The sequence below is a fragment of the Vombatus ursinus genome, unplaced genomic scaffold (genome assembly GCF_900497805.2).
Source record: "Vombatus ursinus unplaced genomic scaffold, bare-nosed wombat genome assembly UNPS02011767.1, whole genome shotgun sequence".
In the NCBI taxonomy this organism is placed as follows: Eukaryota; Metazoa; Chordata; class Mammalia; order Diprotodontia; family Vombatidae; genus Vombatus; species Vombatus ursinus.
In genome coordinates this window covers 15,558-32,802 of record NW_020951545.1, presented here as the reverse complement: position 1 = coordinate 32,802, position 17,245 = coordinate 15,558, and the positions used below count along the sequence as shown (strand labels likewise).

Genomic DNA, 17,245 nt, shown 5'->3' with positions numbered 1-17,245 from the left:
TTCCCTTCCCCTCCCTCTATTGTCCTTTTCTTTTGGGCATCCATTTGGTTTCTGTCCATATTTCTTCCTGAATAACTACCCACCTGACACATTCAGCCAGTATCTCTTAGGCTATTCTTGCTAGAAATCTCGCTTTCTATTTTCAACTGTCTCGGCCATCAGTCTATAAGTATTTATTAAGTGCCTGCTTTGTGCCAGGCATTGTGCTTGATGCTGGTGGTACAAAGACAAAAATGAAACAGTCCCTACCTTTAAGGAGATTACAACTTATCTGGCAAGTAACATAAACATACCAAATAAATATAAAATACTTATGGGAGATATAGAGGTGAGGATGGAATGGATTCCAGATGTTTTGGATAGCCAGTGAAAAGTCAATGAGATGGAAGATAGTGTTGTGGTTGAGGAAGAAAAAGGCCGATTTTTCTAGATCAAAGAGTACATGAAGGGGAGTAATGTATAAGAAGTCTGTAAACATTGGTGGGAGCAAGGTTGTTGGCATTGAATGCCAAACAACAGTTTGCTTTTGATTTTAAAGTTAATAGAGAGCTGCTAGAGTTTATTGAGCTATGAGTGATATGGTCAGATCTGCACTTAGAAAATCACTTTGGTAACTATGTGGAGGCTAGATTGGAGAAAGGGGAGACTCAGGACAGAGAGACCTATTAGGAGGCTATTAGAGCAGTCCAGGCCAGAGGTGATTGGGGCCTGAATTAATATGGTGGATGTGTGAGTGGAGAGAAGTAGATGGAGGTAAGAGAAGTTGTGGAAGTAGAAATGAAATTGTTTGGCAACTGATTAGATTTGTGGGGCAAAGGAGAAGAAGATGAGGATGACACCAAGGGTGCCTTGAAAGATGATAGTACCCTTGACAGTAATGGGGAAATTTGGATGAAGGAAGCGATAGATAAATTCAGGGGGAAAGAAAAGTTCTGTTTTAGACATTGAATTTGAGATGCCTATAGTACATCCAGTTTGAAATGTAAAATAAGCAGTTGGTGATATGGGACTCCATTTCAAGAGAGAGACTAGAAATGGAAACTAAATCTTCAAGTCATCTGAATAGAGATAAATTAAACCCATAGGAACTAATGAGGTCATAGGGAGAGAGACCAATCATTTGTTCTTGGGAGATCCCTATTTCCTCCCATTAAGACATTTAAAATACTCAGTCATCCCACATTTAAATGCTTGGTTTCTTCTCTTTTTGTTTTTAATTTTTAATTCAGTTTTATTTTATTTTCAATTCTGAATTCTATCACTTCTGTCTTACCTTTGCACCCATTGAGAAGGCAAGAAAAACAAAAGGTATTGCAAATATGTATAGTTATACAAGACAAATGCCTTTAGCCATATCAAAAAAAAAGAAAGGAAGAGAAAAAAACATACTTCATTTTGTATTCTGAGTCTGTCTTCAATCCTGAATCCTTTGGAATAGTTGTTGATCATTGTGTTTTATCAGAGTTACTAAGTCATTCAAAGTTATCTTCACAACATTGCTATTATTCTCCTGTTCTGCTCAGTTGTTGTTCTTTTTTTCCCCAATTACATGTAAAGAAAATTTTTAACTTTTTTTTTGAGTTCCAAATTGTCTCTTTCCCTCACTTCCTCCCTCCCTGAGACAGTAAGCATCACTTGTTCTTCTAATTGTTCTCCTGGTTTTGCTCATTTCTCTTTGTATTAGTTCATGCAAGTCTTCCCCAGGCTTTTCTGAAACCTTCTCCTTTGTCATTTCTTACAGCACAGTAGTATTCTATCACATTCATTTGCCATATCTTGTTTAGTCATTCCCCAATTGATGGGCCCATATTTACAGGTTCATAAATAAATCTCTGGGCTTCATATTCAGTCCTCAGACACATTTGATTATTGGCGTCTTGGTATATATTCACATAACCTGAGGACTGCACCAAACTGTCAGTTGAATAGGTTCCCATCTGATTTTCCTGAATAGTAATTTTGCTTAAATTATCTACCACAGTTGTTGCTCTAATCAGTTAAGGCAGGAGGACAGAGTCTAGCATTCTCTTACATGTGGCCTAGGTTCTTTTCTAGGGCCCTGGATGCAATGAGGCTAACAGTTCTGAGGAATACAGTTTACTGGAGAGCATCAGGTACCATTCCTTAGGGCTGTTACTTAGACTTCAAAATGCATTTACCAGTAGGTGGTAAATGCATGTTTCCTCCCCATTGTCTCAATTATAAAATATAGACTTAAGTGATTTTTCTGATAGAAAACAAAATAATCTGAAGCCAAGGGCTCTAGATTACTAATAAGTGATAAAAATTTAACTGATATGAGTTTTAGGTGAAATCAGAAACAGATGTATATAAGCAATCCTAATTTTGACCTGGATCATTATCTGATTACCTCCACAATTGCATACTTACATATATGTATAAACAGTGCATTTATTGAAGTTTTAAACTCTTTTCATAGGTTAAAGACTCAGTCTCTCAGAAAACTATTGGCCAAATGCGAATGCAGTTTTGGAAGAAAGCTGTAGAAGATATATATTCTGGTAATCCACCTCATCAGCCAGTAGCCATTGAACTATGGAAGGTGAAAAAAAAATTCTTGTTTCTTTTAGTGTTGTCTGGAAGAAGATATTAGAGACTTCTATGTGTTATTTCATAGTCCTTTATTATAAATTAAATTTTTAGGCAATTGTTAGCTTGAGATCTCTTAACTGTGGCAAAGGGACTTCAAATCATCCACTATATGACAACCTGAAATTAGCTGAAACATAAATCTGCTGCTCTTGTTATACTTCTCACTACAAGGAATATTAACACAGAGCTGGGTTATTATTTTTTTTAAGCCATCACAAATCAATCACAGAGCTGTCTTCCAAGTGCTTCCTCAGTTTATCATGGTATGAAGGGAATGTTGGGTTCTTGAAGTCTGTGCTAATCTGGAAGGTCTTACCAAGCCAGAACAACTTCAGGTATAGTTCTAGTGATGAACTGTGTCTGTGGTTTGAGGACTAGACTGGCTAAGTTCAGAGAGGCTCATCACCAGGTTGACTGCAGGGTGATAAAATTTTGGGGCATAACAGCTGTTAGAAGTCATACTTAGTAGATGAAATAAGTTATTGAAGGATTGTGGTCCAGGTTGGTGGAGAGTGAGAAAGGTTGAGTTCCCAGTGGAGTGGGAAAGGTTGAGTCCAGGAGGACATGCCCTCTGAAGTCAGTTGAAGGAACTGGGCATGTGAAATCTGAAGAAGAGAAGGTTTGGGATAGCTGTCTCTGAGTACTTGAAAGGCTGTCATATAAAAGGAGATTATGTTTGTTCTGCTTGACCCTAGAGGCAAAGGTTGGAACATTAATGGAAGTTGCAAAGGAGCAAATTTATGTATATTATTATTATTTTTTTTAAATCCCATAAAAGTTATCCAGAAGTTGAATGAGCTTCCTTGGGAGGCACTAGGGTCCTTCTCCATTGAAGGTCTTCAGACAGAGGCTAGATGACTACTAGTTAGGTGAGTTGTTTTGGGGATTCTTTTAAAAGTAAGAGTTGTACTAGATGGCCCCTGAGGTCCCTTTCAACTCTAAAATTTTGTGACTCTGCAGTTGCTTGGTTGTAGAGTTTAAACCCTGGGAAGCATTTTTCCCACTGTTCATCATCACCTTTTATAAGCTTTTTAATCCCATCCTTGATTTTGCTATGTTGAAAGATGTGCTAGTTATTTGTGATATAGGACTAATTTGCTTTCATCATGGGTTTGAGACGGGAGCCGCTTTACACAGTTAATAAAAACTGTCTATTTAAAGATAAATTCTAGGTATCATACAAAGGAAACCCTTGGATTCAGGTTCTGTTAATAACCTAATATCTCTTTGTGTTCATTACTGACCTCTTGAACATTTCTGCATTGAGCATCTCCATGTTGTTGTTGCTGTTCAGTAGTGTCTAATTCTTTGTGATCCCCTATTTCTTTGCGACCTCGTGGACTTGTCCATGGTGTTTTCTTGGCAAAGTTACTAGAGTGGTTTACTATTTCCTTTTTTTCTTTTTTCTTTTCTTTTTTTTTTTTAATAGGCAGTTGGGGTTAAATGACTTGCCCAGGGTCACACAGCTAGTAAGTGTCTGAGGTCACACTTGAACTCTGGTCTTTCTGATCTATTTGACTCCAGACCCAGTGCTCTATCTACTGCTAGCAGCACCTCCTTGTACACCACATTTAATACACAAGAACCCCTAGTTGAGTACCTTTCCATGCTATGTAAAGAGAAAGGAAATGCCAATGACTTGTATTGCTTACCTCTAATGTTATAACTAAAGTGTAATCAGAGCTAGATGTATGTTCTACAACCGAAGCAATGTTGGCACAAATTTTCTTAGGTCTAGTCACCGTCAAGGGCAAGCCATAGTTCTGATTTCCCACTAAGGAGTGGGAAACTAGGTCTTCCCACACTCGGGAACTGAGAAGAAAAAAATGGATAGGAAACTGTAGGTATTAGATTAGTTGTTCATCCCTCTATTTATCTCCTAAGAAACTCAGCCTAACCCAGGAGTAGGGAACCTGTGGCCCCAAGGCCACATGTGACTCTCTAGGTCCTCAAGTGTGGCCCTTTGACTGAATCCAAACTTCACAGAACAAACCCCCTTAATAAAAGGATTTGTTCTGTAAAACCTGGACTTGGTCAAAAGGCTGCATCTGAGGACCTGGAAGGCCACATGTGGCCTCGAGGCCGCAGGTTCCCCACCCCTGGAATCAGTTCCCAATAGAGCACTGACCCTTCAAGCTGTAGCAGACTCCTTATACTTGTTAGCTCATGCTTAGGCTACTGCACAGGATATTCTAGCTTTTGTCAGTTTTTCTGAAAATACGGTGGAGATGAGTATTTGCTTTAGGAGGTGAATCATTCTTGTATCTGCCTTTCTTAGAAAGCTAGAAGATGTATCTGAAATAGAAAATAAAATGTTACTTTTTGTATCAATTTATAGTTGCCAGCTTATCAAGTTCTCTTTAAAGCAACTTAAACTGTGATCGTGCTTGTTTCTTCAGTTTTGCAATGTGACTAATTTTGAAGGTTATTCTGAGTATCTGGAAGAAATTGTTGGCATTCAGGGTAGTTGTACTGCCTAGGTACACTTTACATATTCTCATTTGTAGCTGTTCCAAACCTTTTCATTATTCCTTAATAGAATGTCAGGTTCTTTTTGAAAGTGTAGCATAGAAGCAGTGAAGATGTATTGTCCAGTTACCAGAGTTTGCTCCTGTCATTGTTTAATTTCTTCCTTGTAGTTGAAACAGTTAGGGACTAGAAGTCAGAAGATCTGGTATCTAATCCACACCCTGACACTTTTCTAGCTGTAATCTTGGACAAGTCACTTAATTACTTGGCCTTAGTTTTCTCATCTATAAAATAGGGAAGATTTTTGCCCTACCTGTCTCACAGGGTGGTTGTAAAGATGAGGAACTATTTGTGAAAGTGTTCTATAAACTGTAAAACATTATAGAAGTCAAATGTGATGGTGATAGTATAAGAGAAGTAGGAATAGAACAACAATTATAACGTAATTGCTATATGTATTCCATATAGGGATTCCCCTATTGAATGTATTTTGGAGGTATTTTGTGTAAAAATTTAAATTTCCAGTTTAGGTAATTGTGCATAGTCAGGGTTTTTATTTCTCTTTCTATAATTTCCCGGTTATTTGTAATTGCTATATTCTAAATTTGTTTTTAAAAAATATTTATTGTTTACTTCCTTCAAATGAAAACAAAGCTATTATAACTTGGAGTCAGGCTAATGAATCCCAGACCAGTAGGAGCTGAACCCATTTAGAAAGGTTTCTTCTTCCTGTCGCAGTAGGATTAGAGTGGGAGCTCTTGAAATGATACTTATAATCCAAGGGTCCTTGTAACTGCTGGGCCCCAGTAGGCTGTGCACTACAATTCCCTGCAGGTTTGAGCCAGCTGCATGGGACCTGTCTCACAACATACACGTCTCCTTAGCATATATCATGATCAGACTATTTTAAATAAGAGGTCTGTGATCTAGTTTTTAAAATTTATTCTTGGCTATGGAAAAATATTAACTTATAAGTGTTAAGAGCCTTAAATGAAGAAAAGAGTGCTCTAAGGGCCTTAGCTTTATCTATTCTCTTAATCACTATGAGAATGCATCAGTGAGACATTGACTTCCATGACAGCCATATAGACCACAGTAAGGATAGATCAAGTTTGGAAAGAAGGACTATAGTACATTTAGAAGAGGGGTAATTTGAAAAGGGATTAGTTATTAAAATAGTCTATGACTAGGAAATACTTAAACTCCTTTGTATAGGTAAAATGAAGTGATAGATAATTCATATTTTTCTTTTGGTTCTTTAGGATGTGCTATTTTCATTTTTAAGGAAATAGTTTTTTCTTCAGAGACCATCTGTATTATTTTAGAAGTGAAGTACTTAATAACAGGATAGCCTTAAAATACCAGCTATAGTGAAGCCAGGGTGCATCAGGTAAATAAAAAAGCTGTTTTTTGGGGGGATTTTAATAGTAATTGAACCATTTAAATTATTAAATAGTTCAGGGAAGCAGCCAGTTAGTGGAAAAGTACTAGCAAAATTCTTCACTTGGAAATGCTTTGAAATATTTTCCATTGACATTTTCTTCTTCCCTGTTGTCTTTTCTAGCACTGCTGTTTCTTTAATAATGTACTGTTGCAAATGTTGCTCCCTTAATCACTGTTTTTGTTGGATTTGTTTCATGCAGATTTTCACAAGTTTTTTAATTTGTCAGGATTTTTAAAATGTTTCTCTTTTTTTAGGCAGTCAAGAGACATAATTTAACTAAAAGATGGCTTATGAAAATCATTGATGAAAGAGTAAGTTGAAAATGCCACAATCTTAATTTCTTTTCTAATCATAAAGGTAATGCTTCTGTTAAAAAAAAAATCTCATGGGGAAAAAACTCCATCAATATCTATGTAAATTGGGTTTTTGGGGAGAGTTCAGTCTATATGGACTTGAAGAGAACTATCATCCTTAACTCCCTCACTGTTTTATTATACATAATCATGTTCCATCTTCCATTACTAGCCTGTAATCCAGTAATATAATAGAAGCACAGATGCAGCAGTTTAACAGTCACAGTTAATGGAGTCCCATCTCTACTGAGTCAGTGGAACTGGGTTTAGGTTCATTTCTGATTCCAAATTGCTCTAGTTTAGGCTAAAACATCTAAATTTTCTGATTCGTTGTTGTCTGGGTTTTCTCATCAGTCTCCTTTTTTTGCAATTGTGCTAATAAAAACTAAATTAAATTGAGTTTTATCTGAAAAAAAAAATCCATTCACAAATATTCAGTTGTAGCACTTGTAAGAGGTTCAGTATGCAAGATCTATATAGTTGTAGCACTAGTAACAGATTCAACATACAGAATAGTCCTCTATCACCAAATCTAAAAAAATTTAATTTTTCAGGTATAACATTTCCTAACTTTATGCACAGTTGAAAGTGAAGGATTGTGAGCCAGAAATAAAACAGTCTGTTTTCATGTATGTAATAGCATATAGCAGTTTCATAGGCTTGATTTTTCTTATCCCCTTGCAGTGTTTGATAGTACTGACCATTTGCTCCTTCTAGATACTCTTCTCCTGTGGCTTTCATGACACTGCTTTCTCTTGACTTTTCTTCTGTTTGTCTGACCTTCCTTCACTGGATTATCTTCCACATTCTGCTCCTAACCTTGGGTAGACTGGGTCTTCATCTTTTCCTCTGTCTACATACTTTCTTGGTGATCTCATCAGCTTCCATTGGTTCAATATCATCTCTATGTGGATGATTCCCAGATTCATATATCTAGTCTCCATCTCTTTTCTGAGCTCACATTACCATTCTCCCATTTTCACATCATCAATTGCTGTCTGGACAGCTCTACCTGAATATCTCATTGCTTCTCACACTCAATGTATTCAAATGGTACTTATTTTCTTTTGCCTTAAACTTCCTCCTTCCTCAAAACTTCTCTCTTTCTGTTGTGGGTACCCCTGTCCTTCCATTTATTAGTATTAAGGTCCCCAATTATTTACTTTACCTCTTCTCTCATGTATGGTATTTGCCATGTCTCATTGATTCTGCCACTGTGTCATTGCTTATATCTATCCTTTCTGTTACTCTGATTCAGGTACTCATCACCCCTCACCTTGACTATTGCCTTTTGATTGATCATCTCTCTGCCGAAACAGTTATTTCCTTTTCAATCTGTCCTTCACATGGTTGTCAAAATAATCTTTAAAGTATATCTGATTGCAGTCAGTGCAAATTTCCTGGCTTCATCATGCTGGATAATCTCTCCTCATCATAGCTTTTGCAGACACTGTTTTAGAATGCAGTGAAAACTCTTTGCCCCGGGTTGTTTCCAGTGATTGCTATCTTGCTTCCACCATGTTGTTTTTAACTGTTGTGCCCATGAAACTTGTTTTTGTTTTATGTAGATTATGCATTTATGTAGCATCTAGTGAAAATGTTGTTAATAAGATGAATGTTAAACTGAAAAAAAAAGTGCATCTGATTATGTCCCCAGCTCAAGAACCTTCAGTGACTTCCCATTGTCTCTAGGATAAATATGAAACTTTTGTGCTTGACATTTAAATCCCTTCATAGTGTAGTCCAGCATCCTTTTCTAGCCTTACTATATGTATTACTCTCTTTTCTTCACTGGGTCCCAGTCAGACTGGATTCCTTGCTGTTCCCTGAACTTGGTATTCCTCCTTTCGTATAACATTCCATCTTTTGCCTTCATGCATTTGCACAGCCTGTCCTCTGGTGCTGGAATGCCCTGTCTCCTCATCCCTGCCTCTTTGTATCATTAGCTTTCTTCAGGGGTTAGTACTGGTACTGGCTCCTATGGGAAGCCTTTTCTTAACTAGTTGTTTGTGTTCAATCTCCCTGTTTAGATTATCTTGTTTTTGCTTGTCTTTTTACATATTATATCTCTTCAGAAGAATGAAGGTTTCTTGAGTACAGGGTCTTTATCATTTATGACTTATCCCTACCTCTAGAACAGGTATTTGCACAAAGTAGCTGTTTAACAAGTGAGTATTAAATTCAACTGAAATTAGGGTCTTAGAAACTGCCACTTAAATAATTTTTTTTCTGGGACCTCTAGTGACAGACCCTAGGACCAGTTCTTCCTGGTTCAAAAGAAGGATTGAAAAGATTTTGTCGGGGGCAGCTAGGTGGTGCAGTAGATAGAGCACTGACCCTCAAGTCAGGAGGACCTGAGTTCAAATTCGGCCTCAGACCAAACACTTGACACTTAGTAGCTAGTGACCCTAGGCAAGTCACTTAACCCCAATTGCCTAAAAAAAAAAAAAAAGAAAGAAAAGATTTTGTCTATTCTTCTTTTTTGTTGTGTATTTGATGCTTGTCCCTGAAAAATCAATCCAATCAAAGGGTAAAGATGGATTATTAACTTTCTCTAAAAAGTGTTGCTAAACATTCCTAAACATATTGCCGAGCTGAACAATTAAAGGAAGAAGACAAATCTACCAACTAGAAATGATCAAGGAGACAGCTTGGTGGTACAATGGATAGAGCTCCAGCCTTAGAGTCAGGAGGACCTGAGTTCAAATCAGACCTCAGATACTTGACACTTACTAGCTGTGTGACCCTGGGCAAGTCACTTAACCCCATTGCCTAGCCAAAAAGAAAAGAAAAGAAAAGAAATGATCAAAACTTGATTACAGTTGTGTGCCCTACATATAAAACTTATTCTATATAAAATATTATCTTGAACTTTTTCCTCTTTTTCAAGATTTTCAGGCTGCTGACAAAGCAACTGTTTGTTACCCAACTCTATGCCAGATTAACAGTTGGCTATCAGGAAATAATCTCTGCCTACATGTATGACTTTGAATATGTTTTTCTTAATACCTGAAAATTTTGTATAAATGTAATTTTTGATTTATCATAACTAAAAATAATGTTGTAAATTGAATTATTTAAAATGTTATGGGGATGACTTGCAATTTAAAGGCAGTCTTCAATTTAAATGAAAACAAATTTCCTTGAGGTCAAGGACTATTTTTTGTTTTTGCCTTTGTATTCTTAGTGGCCTGCTCATAGTAGGTGTTCAGTAAATGCTTGTTGAATCTCACTTCTGGAGACCTAGTTTTTTGTGGATCCAGTTTTCTTAAAGTAAAACATAGCTAATTGAAGAAACAATTTTTACATCGAAAAAGATGGCTTTGCTTGAGAAATTATGAAAGCAAGAATATGATTCTTGAAGTAATTGTAATTTTCCGTTAACTCATATTTTAATATTCCAATAATTACTAATGATGCCTTTATTAATATACTTTTCTGCTGAGAAGCCCAGAGCACATCACATATATCTTATAAAAAATTTCTTGAATACCTATATGAAATTGGTTTTGCTCAGTTATTTTTATCCCTTTTTGAATAATAAGAAAAACTGAAGTAAAGTACAATTAAATAAGCACTCAGGGTCACAATCATTGTTAGGGGCAAGAACAGATTTAGATTTTTTTTTGACACCCAGTTCAAATTTTTTCTTAATTTGATGTTTCCTATATTGTCATAGGTACTATTAAGTCATAGGTATTTGCTTAGAAACAACTTATGGCCTACTGCTGGTGGTTCCCCTAAGCAGTAATGGTCTCCAAGTAGGTCTGTTTTGCTGATTACCAAATGTCTACTGGGGAAACATATTCTTTTCTTGTAAAAACAGCACTAGAAGATACAATCCTCTGAGTCAGTTAGACACAAGGGAAATTTTTTCCAAATATGGTAATAAGTTGTTCAGAATCTTCCATGTGTTTTTGCCTAGTCCTTTTGTGTTTTGCATTTTGTGAAATGGTTGATAGGGTTTAGGAATTTTTTGTGTTAGACCTTCTCTGGGATTAGGTCTGCAACCTTGGCTTCATTAGTGCCATATACTAACCAAGTAACTTTTGTTATTTAAATTGTTTTAAAAAATTCTGAACATAACAAAATGCCATATAGTTTCCATATATAAAGTAAAAATGAAAAAGAGGATTGCATTTAAAACATACATATAGCTTCTTTTTTTTTCTTTAAGCATAGAAGAAATTCAACGTGTAACTTTCAGAGCTGTGCTGTTTCTCTCTTCCCTTCCCCTGCCCTTCTCTCCTAATGTTGTTAAAGACCTTCTCCCAACTATCTATCTCCATTAAAAAAAATTTAAAAATACTTCTAACTAGCTATAAAGAATAGTCAAGCAAAACAAATTTCTACATTGTCCATGTCCAAAAATATGTGTTTCATTCTACACCTTGGGTCTATCATCCATCTTACAGAATTGTGGTTTCTCATTTCATTGATCAGAGTTACTAAGTCTTTCAAAGTTCATTTTCTTTACAGTGTTGTTATTGTGTAAATTGTTCTTTTGCTGACTGAGTAACTTAACTGACTTAGCTTAACAAGGCCCACACTTCTATCTTATTTATGTTAGTTGAGCTGGCTTTATTCAGTCTATATTTTTATTTTCTGTGTATGTGTAGTATAGTTAGTTGTGTTTACTGTAAGCTACCAGTGGTTGTTCTTTTCTGTTTTCCAAATATGTTGTATTCTTTAAACAAGATAACTGTTTTAAGTATAACCATTTACGTTTTTTGTATCATTTTTAGAACTGTTTCTTTCCTCTTCATATGTTTATGGTTCCCCTTTCGTCTTTTCCTCTCCCTGTCTTAAAAAAAAAAACCCTAAAACTTGTGCTCTCCTTCATCTCTTGATCTTTAGAAAGAAATAGAAATGAATCCCTGTGTTGTCATGGTGATTTGTACATTGAAGTAATTGTGCATGTATTGTTTTGAGGGCAAGTATATATGATATTGACTAGAAGGGAACTTTAAGTCCTCATTTTTTTTTTATTCCTGAGCTGTGAGTTAAATATGATTTTTATTCTTTGTTGTTCACTACTTGGTTGTTGTCCTTCATTTTCAAAGAGGACCAAAATGACATCACTATGCTAGAGTCAAGTTTCATTGTGTCCAACTGTGGCTGATCAGACCAATACAAGCTTGGAATGATCTACCACGGGTCTGGCACAAATAGTCTATGTGAACACTTGGGGTGCGTTCACTAAATTTATACATCTCACGTTTCTTTTGAGTTACTTCAATTCTGCTTTGCTCATAGAGCACAGCACTTTCTCTGATGAGGGCACATCATGCTGTCCGGTCCCGTGCCAGTGTCTAATCAATTCCAGAGTTCTTAAGAGAGACCTTGAGAGTGTCCTTGTATTGCTTCTTCTGACCAACATGTGAACTCTTGCCTGTGTGAGTTCTCCATAAAATAGTCTTTCAGGCAAGAGTATGTTTTGCATTTGAACAGCGTGGCCTGCCCATTGGAGTTGTGTTCTTTGAAGCAGAGTTTGAATGCTTGGCAGTTTAGTTCAAGAAAGGACCTTAGTGTCTGGTACTTTATCCTGCCAGGTGATCATCAGAATCTTCTTAAGACGATTCAAATAGAAGTGGTTCAGTTTCCTGGCATGGCGCTGATATACCGTCCAGGTTTCACAGGCATACAACAATGAGGTCAGCACAGTGGCTCTGTAGACCTTCAGTTTGGTAGTCAGTTTAATACTCTTCTCTCCCATACTTTCCTTTGGAGCCTCCCAAACACTGAGCTAGCTGTGGCAAGGCGTGCGTCAACCTCATTATCAAAAATAAAAAAATATTCACTACTTAGAGTGAAAACAAAATACTGATGGTTTAGCAAACTTTGTTTATATTTGTGGTTTGACTCTAGGAAAAAAATTTGGATGACACAGCATATCGAAACATCCAAGAACTAGAAACATATGCTGAAAACACACAAAGTTCCCTTCTTTACTTGATGCTGGAAGTATTGGGTATGTGCACTTTCCACTTGATATTTCCTTCCAATAAAACCTGTTTTATTCTAGTTGAGAATTTATCCTAGTAGGATTAGAAATAAAGTATATGTCTTAGTATTATCTATGGAGAAAAAAGTTTGCTGAACAAATTACTAGAATAGCCTTTTCAGTAGTTTAAGACCAGAAATGTTAAAGCACTTGTAAAAATGCTTTGGCATCATCATTTCTGTTTGTAGTTAGCAATCTGCTCATTAAAAATGATTAGTAACTAATCTATTTTTGAGGGGAAAAACTGATTTTTTATCAATGTGAGTCAACAGCGCATTCCTAACTTATAGCCATAGTTGCCTAGCACATGGAGAAGTTAAATCTGTACCTGTCAGAGGAAGGAGTTGAATCCATGTCATCTGGACTCTGTTTACTCTAATATGTTACATCTCAACTTAATCACTCAAGTATTTTTATAAGATTTTTCAGAGACCCATGATTTGGTTTATACTCCTCTTTGTGCCTTGTTAATAATGTTTTTATATGTATTTATGTGTAACAGAAGAGCATTTCTTAAAATATTTCTTCATTTTGTAGAGTTTTTTTTTTCTTATTAGTTTAGGCAGGATTTTTTCTCTCTAATCTTATGTTCCAGATTAGTGAGTTCTTATTATAATTAGTAAGTTCTTTAGGCCAAGGATAATGTTTTATAATTATTTTTTAAAGAAAACTATGTCATTATGGCACTCTGAGTAATAAAAATTCTTATTCTGTTTTCTCTTAAAAACACACCCAGAGGCATTTACTATAATAATGAGAAGAGTAAAGAACAGAATGGTTTATTTGCAAAGCATATTCCTTAGAATGAGATCATATGGAAATTATACTGAAAAGAAGACAATGGAAAGATTGGTATAGAGTTCTTAAAAGGTGATTAAATCCTAGATGTGCTCTTGGTTTAGTGTAATCTGAGGAGACTTCTTATTAAGTTGTTTCAATTTTGAAACCCATTATGTGGTAAAGTGGTCATCTGCTTTACCCTTTTTGTATGATTATGCTTTCAGTCTGTTCAGTCTTTTTTTCAGACATAAAATATATATATTACCTATAAACTTATGACATGCAAATAAAGCTAACAAACTTTCTTCCTAATTTAAAAAAAAATAGGTATAAGGGACCTCCATGCAGATCATGCTGCAAGTCATATTGGGAAAGCACAAGGCATTGTCACATGTTTGAGAGCAACGCCCTATCATATTAGTAGACGAAAGGTGTTTCTTCCTATGGACATTTGCATGCTGGTAAGAAAATCCAAAAGGGAAGCTAACAATAAACTGCAAACTGATAAATGTTTTCTCTTCTGAGAATGCTAAGAATTTGAAATATGAATGTAATGTGAGTTTTCTTTAGTTCTGTGTTCAACAGAGATAATTGATTTAGCCTGAAAGAAAAATGCATACATACTTCTTTCCATGTCATCTCACACATATCTTCAAATCATAGTTTTATCCTATCAGGCATTTGTTATTGGTGATGGTGGTGAAGTAAAGAAAGACAGTTCTCTCTGTCTGTCTTGTCTTCCTCACGCCAAGCAGTCAGAGAAATCTTTCTAGTAGGTCAGCTTTTCCTGAAGACTGCTCACAAGTAGTCAAGAGGGAAAAATACATTTAAAATTAACAAAAGCATTTTACTTTGTAAAAAAAAAATGTAATCTTTAATTTTTGGGAAAGAAATTGCTGCTGTCTGTTCTCTTAAGCCTTTGTTGCTAATGTCTTTTTGTTCAATGATTTCACACTCTACCAGTGAAGTTATTGTTGTATGATGGATAATTACTCACCTATTATCCCAGGAACTTATTTTAAGCTGGTAAATTAGGTTTAGGTGTGTTAAGAACACCCTAATCTGAGTTTTCTTTTACAGCACGGTGTTTCACAAGAAGATTTTTTACGTAAGAACCAAAATAAAAATGTGAGGGATGTAATCTATGATATTGCCAGCCAGGGACATCTTCATTTAAAACATGTAAGTTTCTTTTTTTGGACTAATGGATATAGTATATTTTAATCCCTAGATACAGTGTTTTCTAGAATGTTGTTTTGGTATCTGTTGCTTAGAATCCTTTAGATTCATCTTGTATTGAGTGACCCTTCACACAGCTCCTTTGGGAAGCTATTCTTCATTCTTTTCAGACTCCTAGTTTTAACTACTAGATGAAGGGGTCTCACGTCGTCATCGAGAAGAACTGGCATTAATTCTCTCTATCCTCCTTCTTCCTTAAAGTATCTGTCTTTATGTTTATCCTCTTATTTATCCTATTTCAGGGAAGACATGTCATTTTCTCTCTAAGGCTAATTGCTCTATAACCGTAATATCAAGTCCATCCCACCTGACTATTTCACAGCTTTGCTCTGTTAGTAATACTCCTGAATGGCACCAGTCCACTAAATAGCACCTTTTCCGCTGACTTGTTTTCTTCAACCCAGATATAAGCTGAGGTTTTCTGGAAAATAAGCAAACTTTTGTTTAACTCCATAGGTTCTTCTCAAGCAACTGTTCTATTGTACCAGAAAACATTTTTAGTCATTGTGTATGTTTGTTCTCCTGACACGCTATATCATTTTATACAAGTTGTCTCTTGTTTCTCTGAATTCCTCAAAGTTGTCATTTTCTATGGTGTAGTAATATTCCATTACATTCATATGCCATAATTTGTTTAGCTGTTCTCTAATCAATGGGCCCTCACTTTTGTTTTAGGCTTTTTGATGCCGCAAAAAGTGATGCTATAAATATTTTGCTGTATTTGGTGACTCTCTGTTCTTGACCCACTTGGAGTATATGCCCAGCAGTGGGATCATTTGGTGAAATGGTTTGAACACTTTAGTGACTGTTTTAGAAAGATTCCAAATTGTTTTTCAGAACAGCTGAAGAGTTTCACTACTAACAGTATATTAGTGTGCCTATTTTCCTGTAGCTCATCCTATATTAAGTACTTCTTTTTGCCAATTTGCTGGGTATGAAGTGTGAAACCTCAGTTATTTTAATTTGCATTTCTTTTCTTATTGATTTGGAAAGTTTATTTTTTTTAAATGTTTGTTGATAGTTTGCATTTCTTTTACCACAACATATTATTTATACATAAGTCTGATTATGTTACCACTCTGCTCAAAAACTTTAAGTAGCCTTCTGTTGTCTCAAAGATAAAATATACATCCCATTTCCTGGCAGAGTCCTCCATAATCAGTCTCCAATCAGTGTTGCTTTTTTCTTTCCTTTTTTAAAAATTATGAACTTAAATCATCAACAAAAACAAATATTCCAATATTGTTCAGTCATTTTTAGTCACATCCAACTCTTCGTGACCCCATTTGGGATTTTCTTGGAAAAGATACTGGAGTGGTTTGCCATTTCCTTTTCCAGCTTATTTTATAGATGAGGAAACTGAGGCAAACAGGGTTAAGTGACTTGGCCACAGTTACGCAGCACGTAAGTGTCTGAGGCTCGATTGGAGCTAAGGAAGATGAGCCTTCCTGATTTCCAAAGCCCAGGGTTCTTTCCCACTGCACAAGTGTTGAATATTGTATATTCCAATGTACAAAGAACAAAAATGCAGATTATATATGAAACCATGAACAGTTATCATATTTATTTTATTTTTTAAACATGTATGTTAAATTTAACAAGGTTATAACAAAATTACTCTATTTATGTCCCCTTTCTGAACTTTTTTGTTTTCTTCTGTGTATTTTTTGTATACATCTATAACCTCAGGCTCCACATGGTAACTTTCCTTTTAGAAGATTTTCCTTGTATCAGTAAATATAGTTAAGCAAAATAAATCAACATATTGACATGCCAGAAAACATATGTCTCATTTTACACATCTGGTCCATCATTTCTCTGCCAGGAGGCCAGAGGTATGCTTCATCATCAGTCTTTTGAAGTCTAGCTTAATTTTATACCCTAATAACTAACATTTATGTGGCGCTTGAGATTTACAAGGCATTTTGTATGTGTCATCTCACTTCCTCATTTGTAAAATTGGGAAGCAGTGGTTCAGTGAGGTAAATTGGTTTGCCAGGGTCACACAGCTATTCTGAGGTAAGATTTGAACCCAGATCTTCTGACTGTAAGTTCAGCAGTCTTTCCATTATGCCTCGCTGCCTCTCACCTTACTCTGTATCCTGACCAGACTGCACAGTGAGATGTCACCTGCTGTCGTTCTGCCTTCTTATGCCTACGTGTCTTTGACGATGCCACCTGCCATATGTGGAATGGAAGCTTCTTCTGTTAAAATACTTTCCTTACCCCTAAGGCCCAACATAGACACCATTTTCTCCATGAAGCCATCCTTGATTCTGCCTTTAGAAGTGATCATTTCATTAAATGTCACTAGACATTCTGACTTGTGTGCACTTTTCATAT

General features: G+C 35.9%; 1 protein-coding gene across 3 annotated transcripts in view; it reads left to right on the top strand.

The window, feature by feature from the left end:
* The window catches only part of NDUFAF6 (NADH:ubiquinone oxidoreductase complex assembly factor 6), a 42,089-nt gene that overhangs the window by 16,860 nt on the left and 7,984 nt on the right, over positions 1–17,245 (top strand). For 2 of the 3 annotated variants that reach the window (XM_027856948.1, XM_027856949.1), the window contains 5 exons: positions 2,441–2,563; positions 6,781–6,837; positions 12,748–12,850; positions 13,991–14,124; positions 14,744–14,845. In XM_027856948.1, coding sequence (XP_027712749.1) covers positions 2,441–2,563; positions 6,781–6,837; positions 12,748–12,850; positions 13,991–14,124; positions 14,744–14,845 — 519 coding nt within the window. The remainder of the gene's footprint in view (positions 1–2,440; positions 2,564–6,780; positions 6,838–12,747; positions 12,851–13,990; positions 14,125–14,743; positions 14,846–17,245) is intronic. The other variant, XM_027856950.1, reaches the window with a different exon arrangement.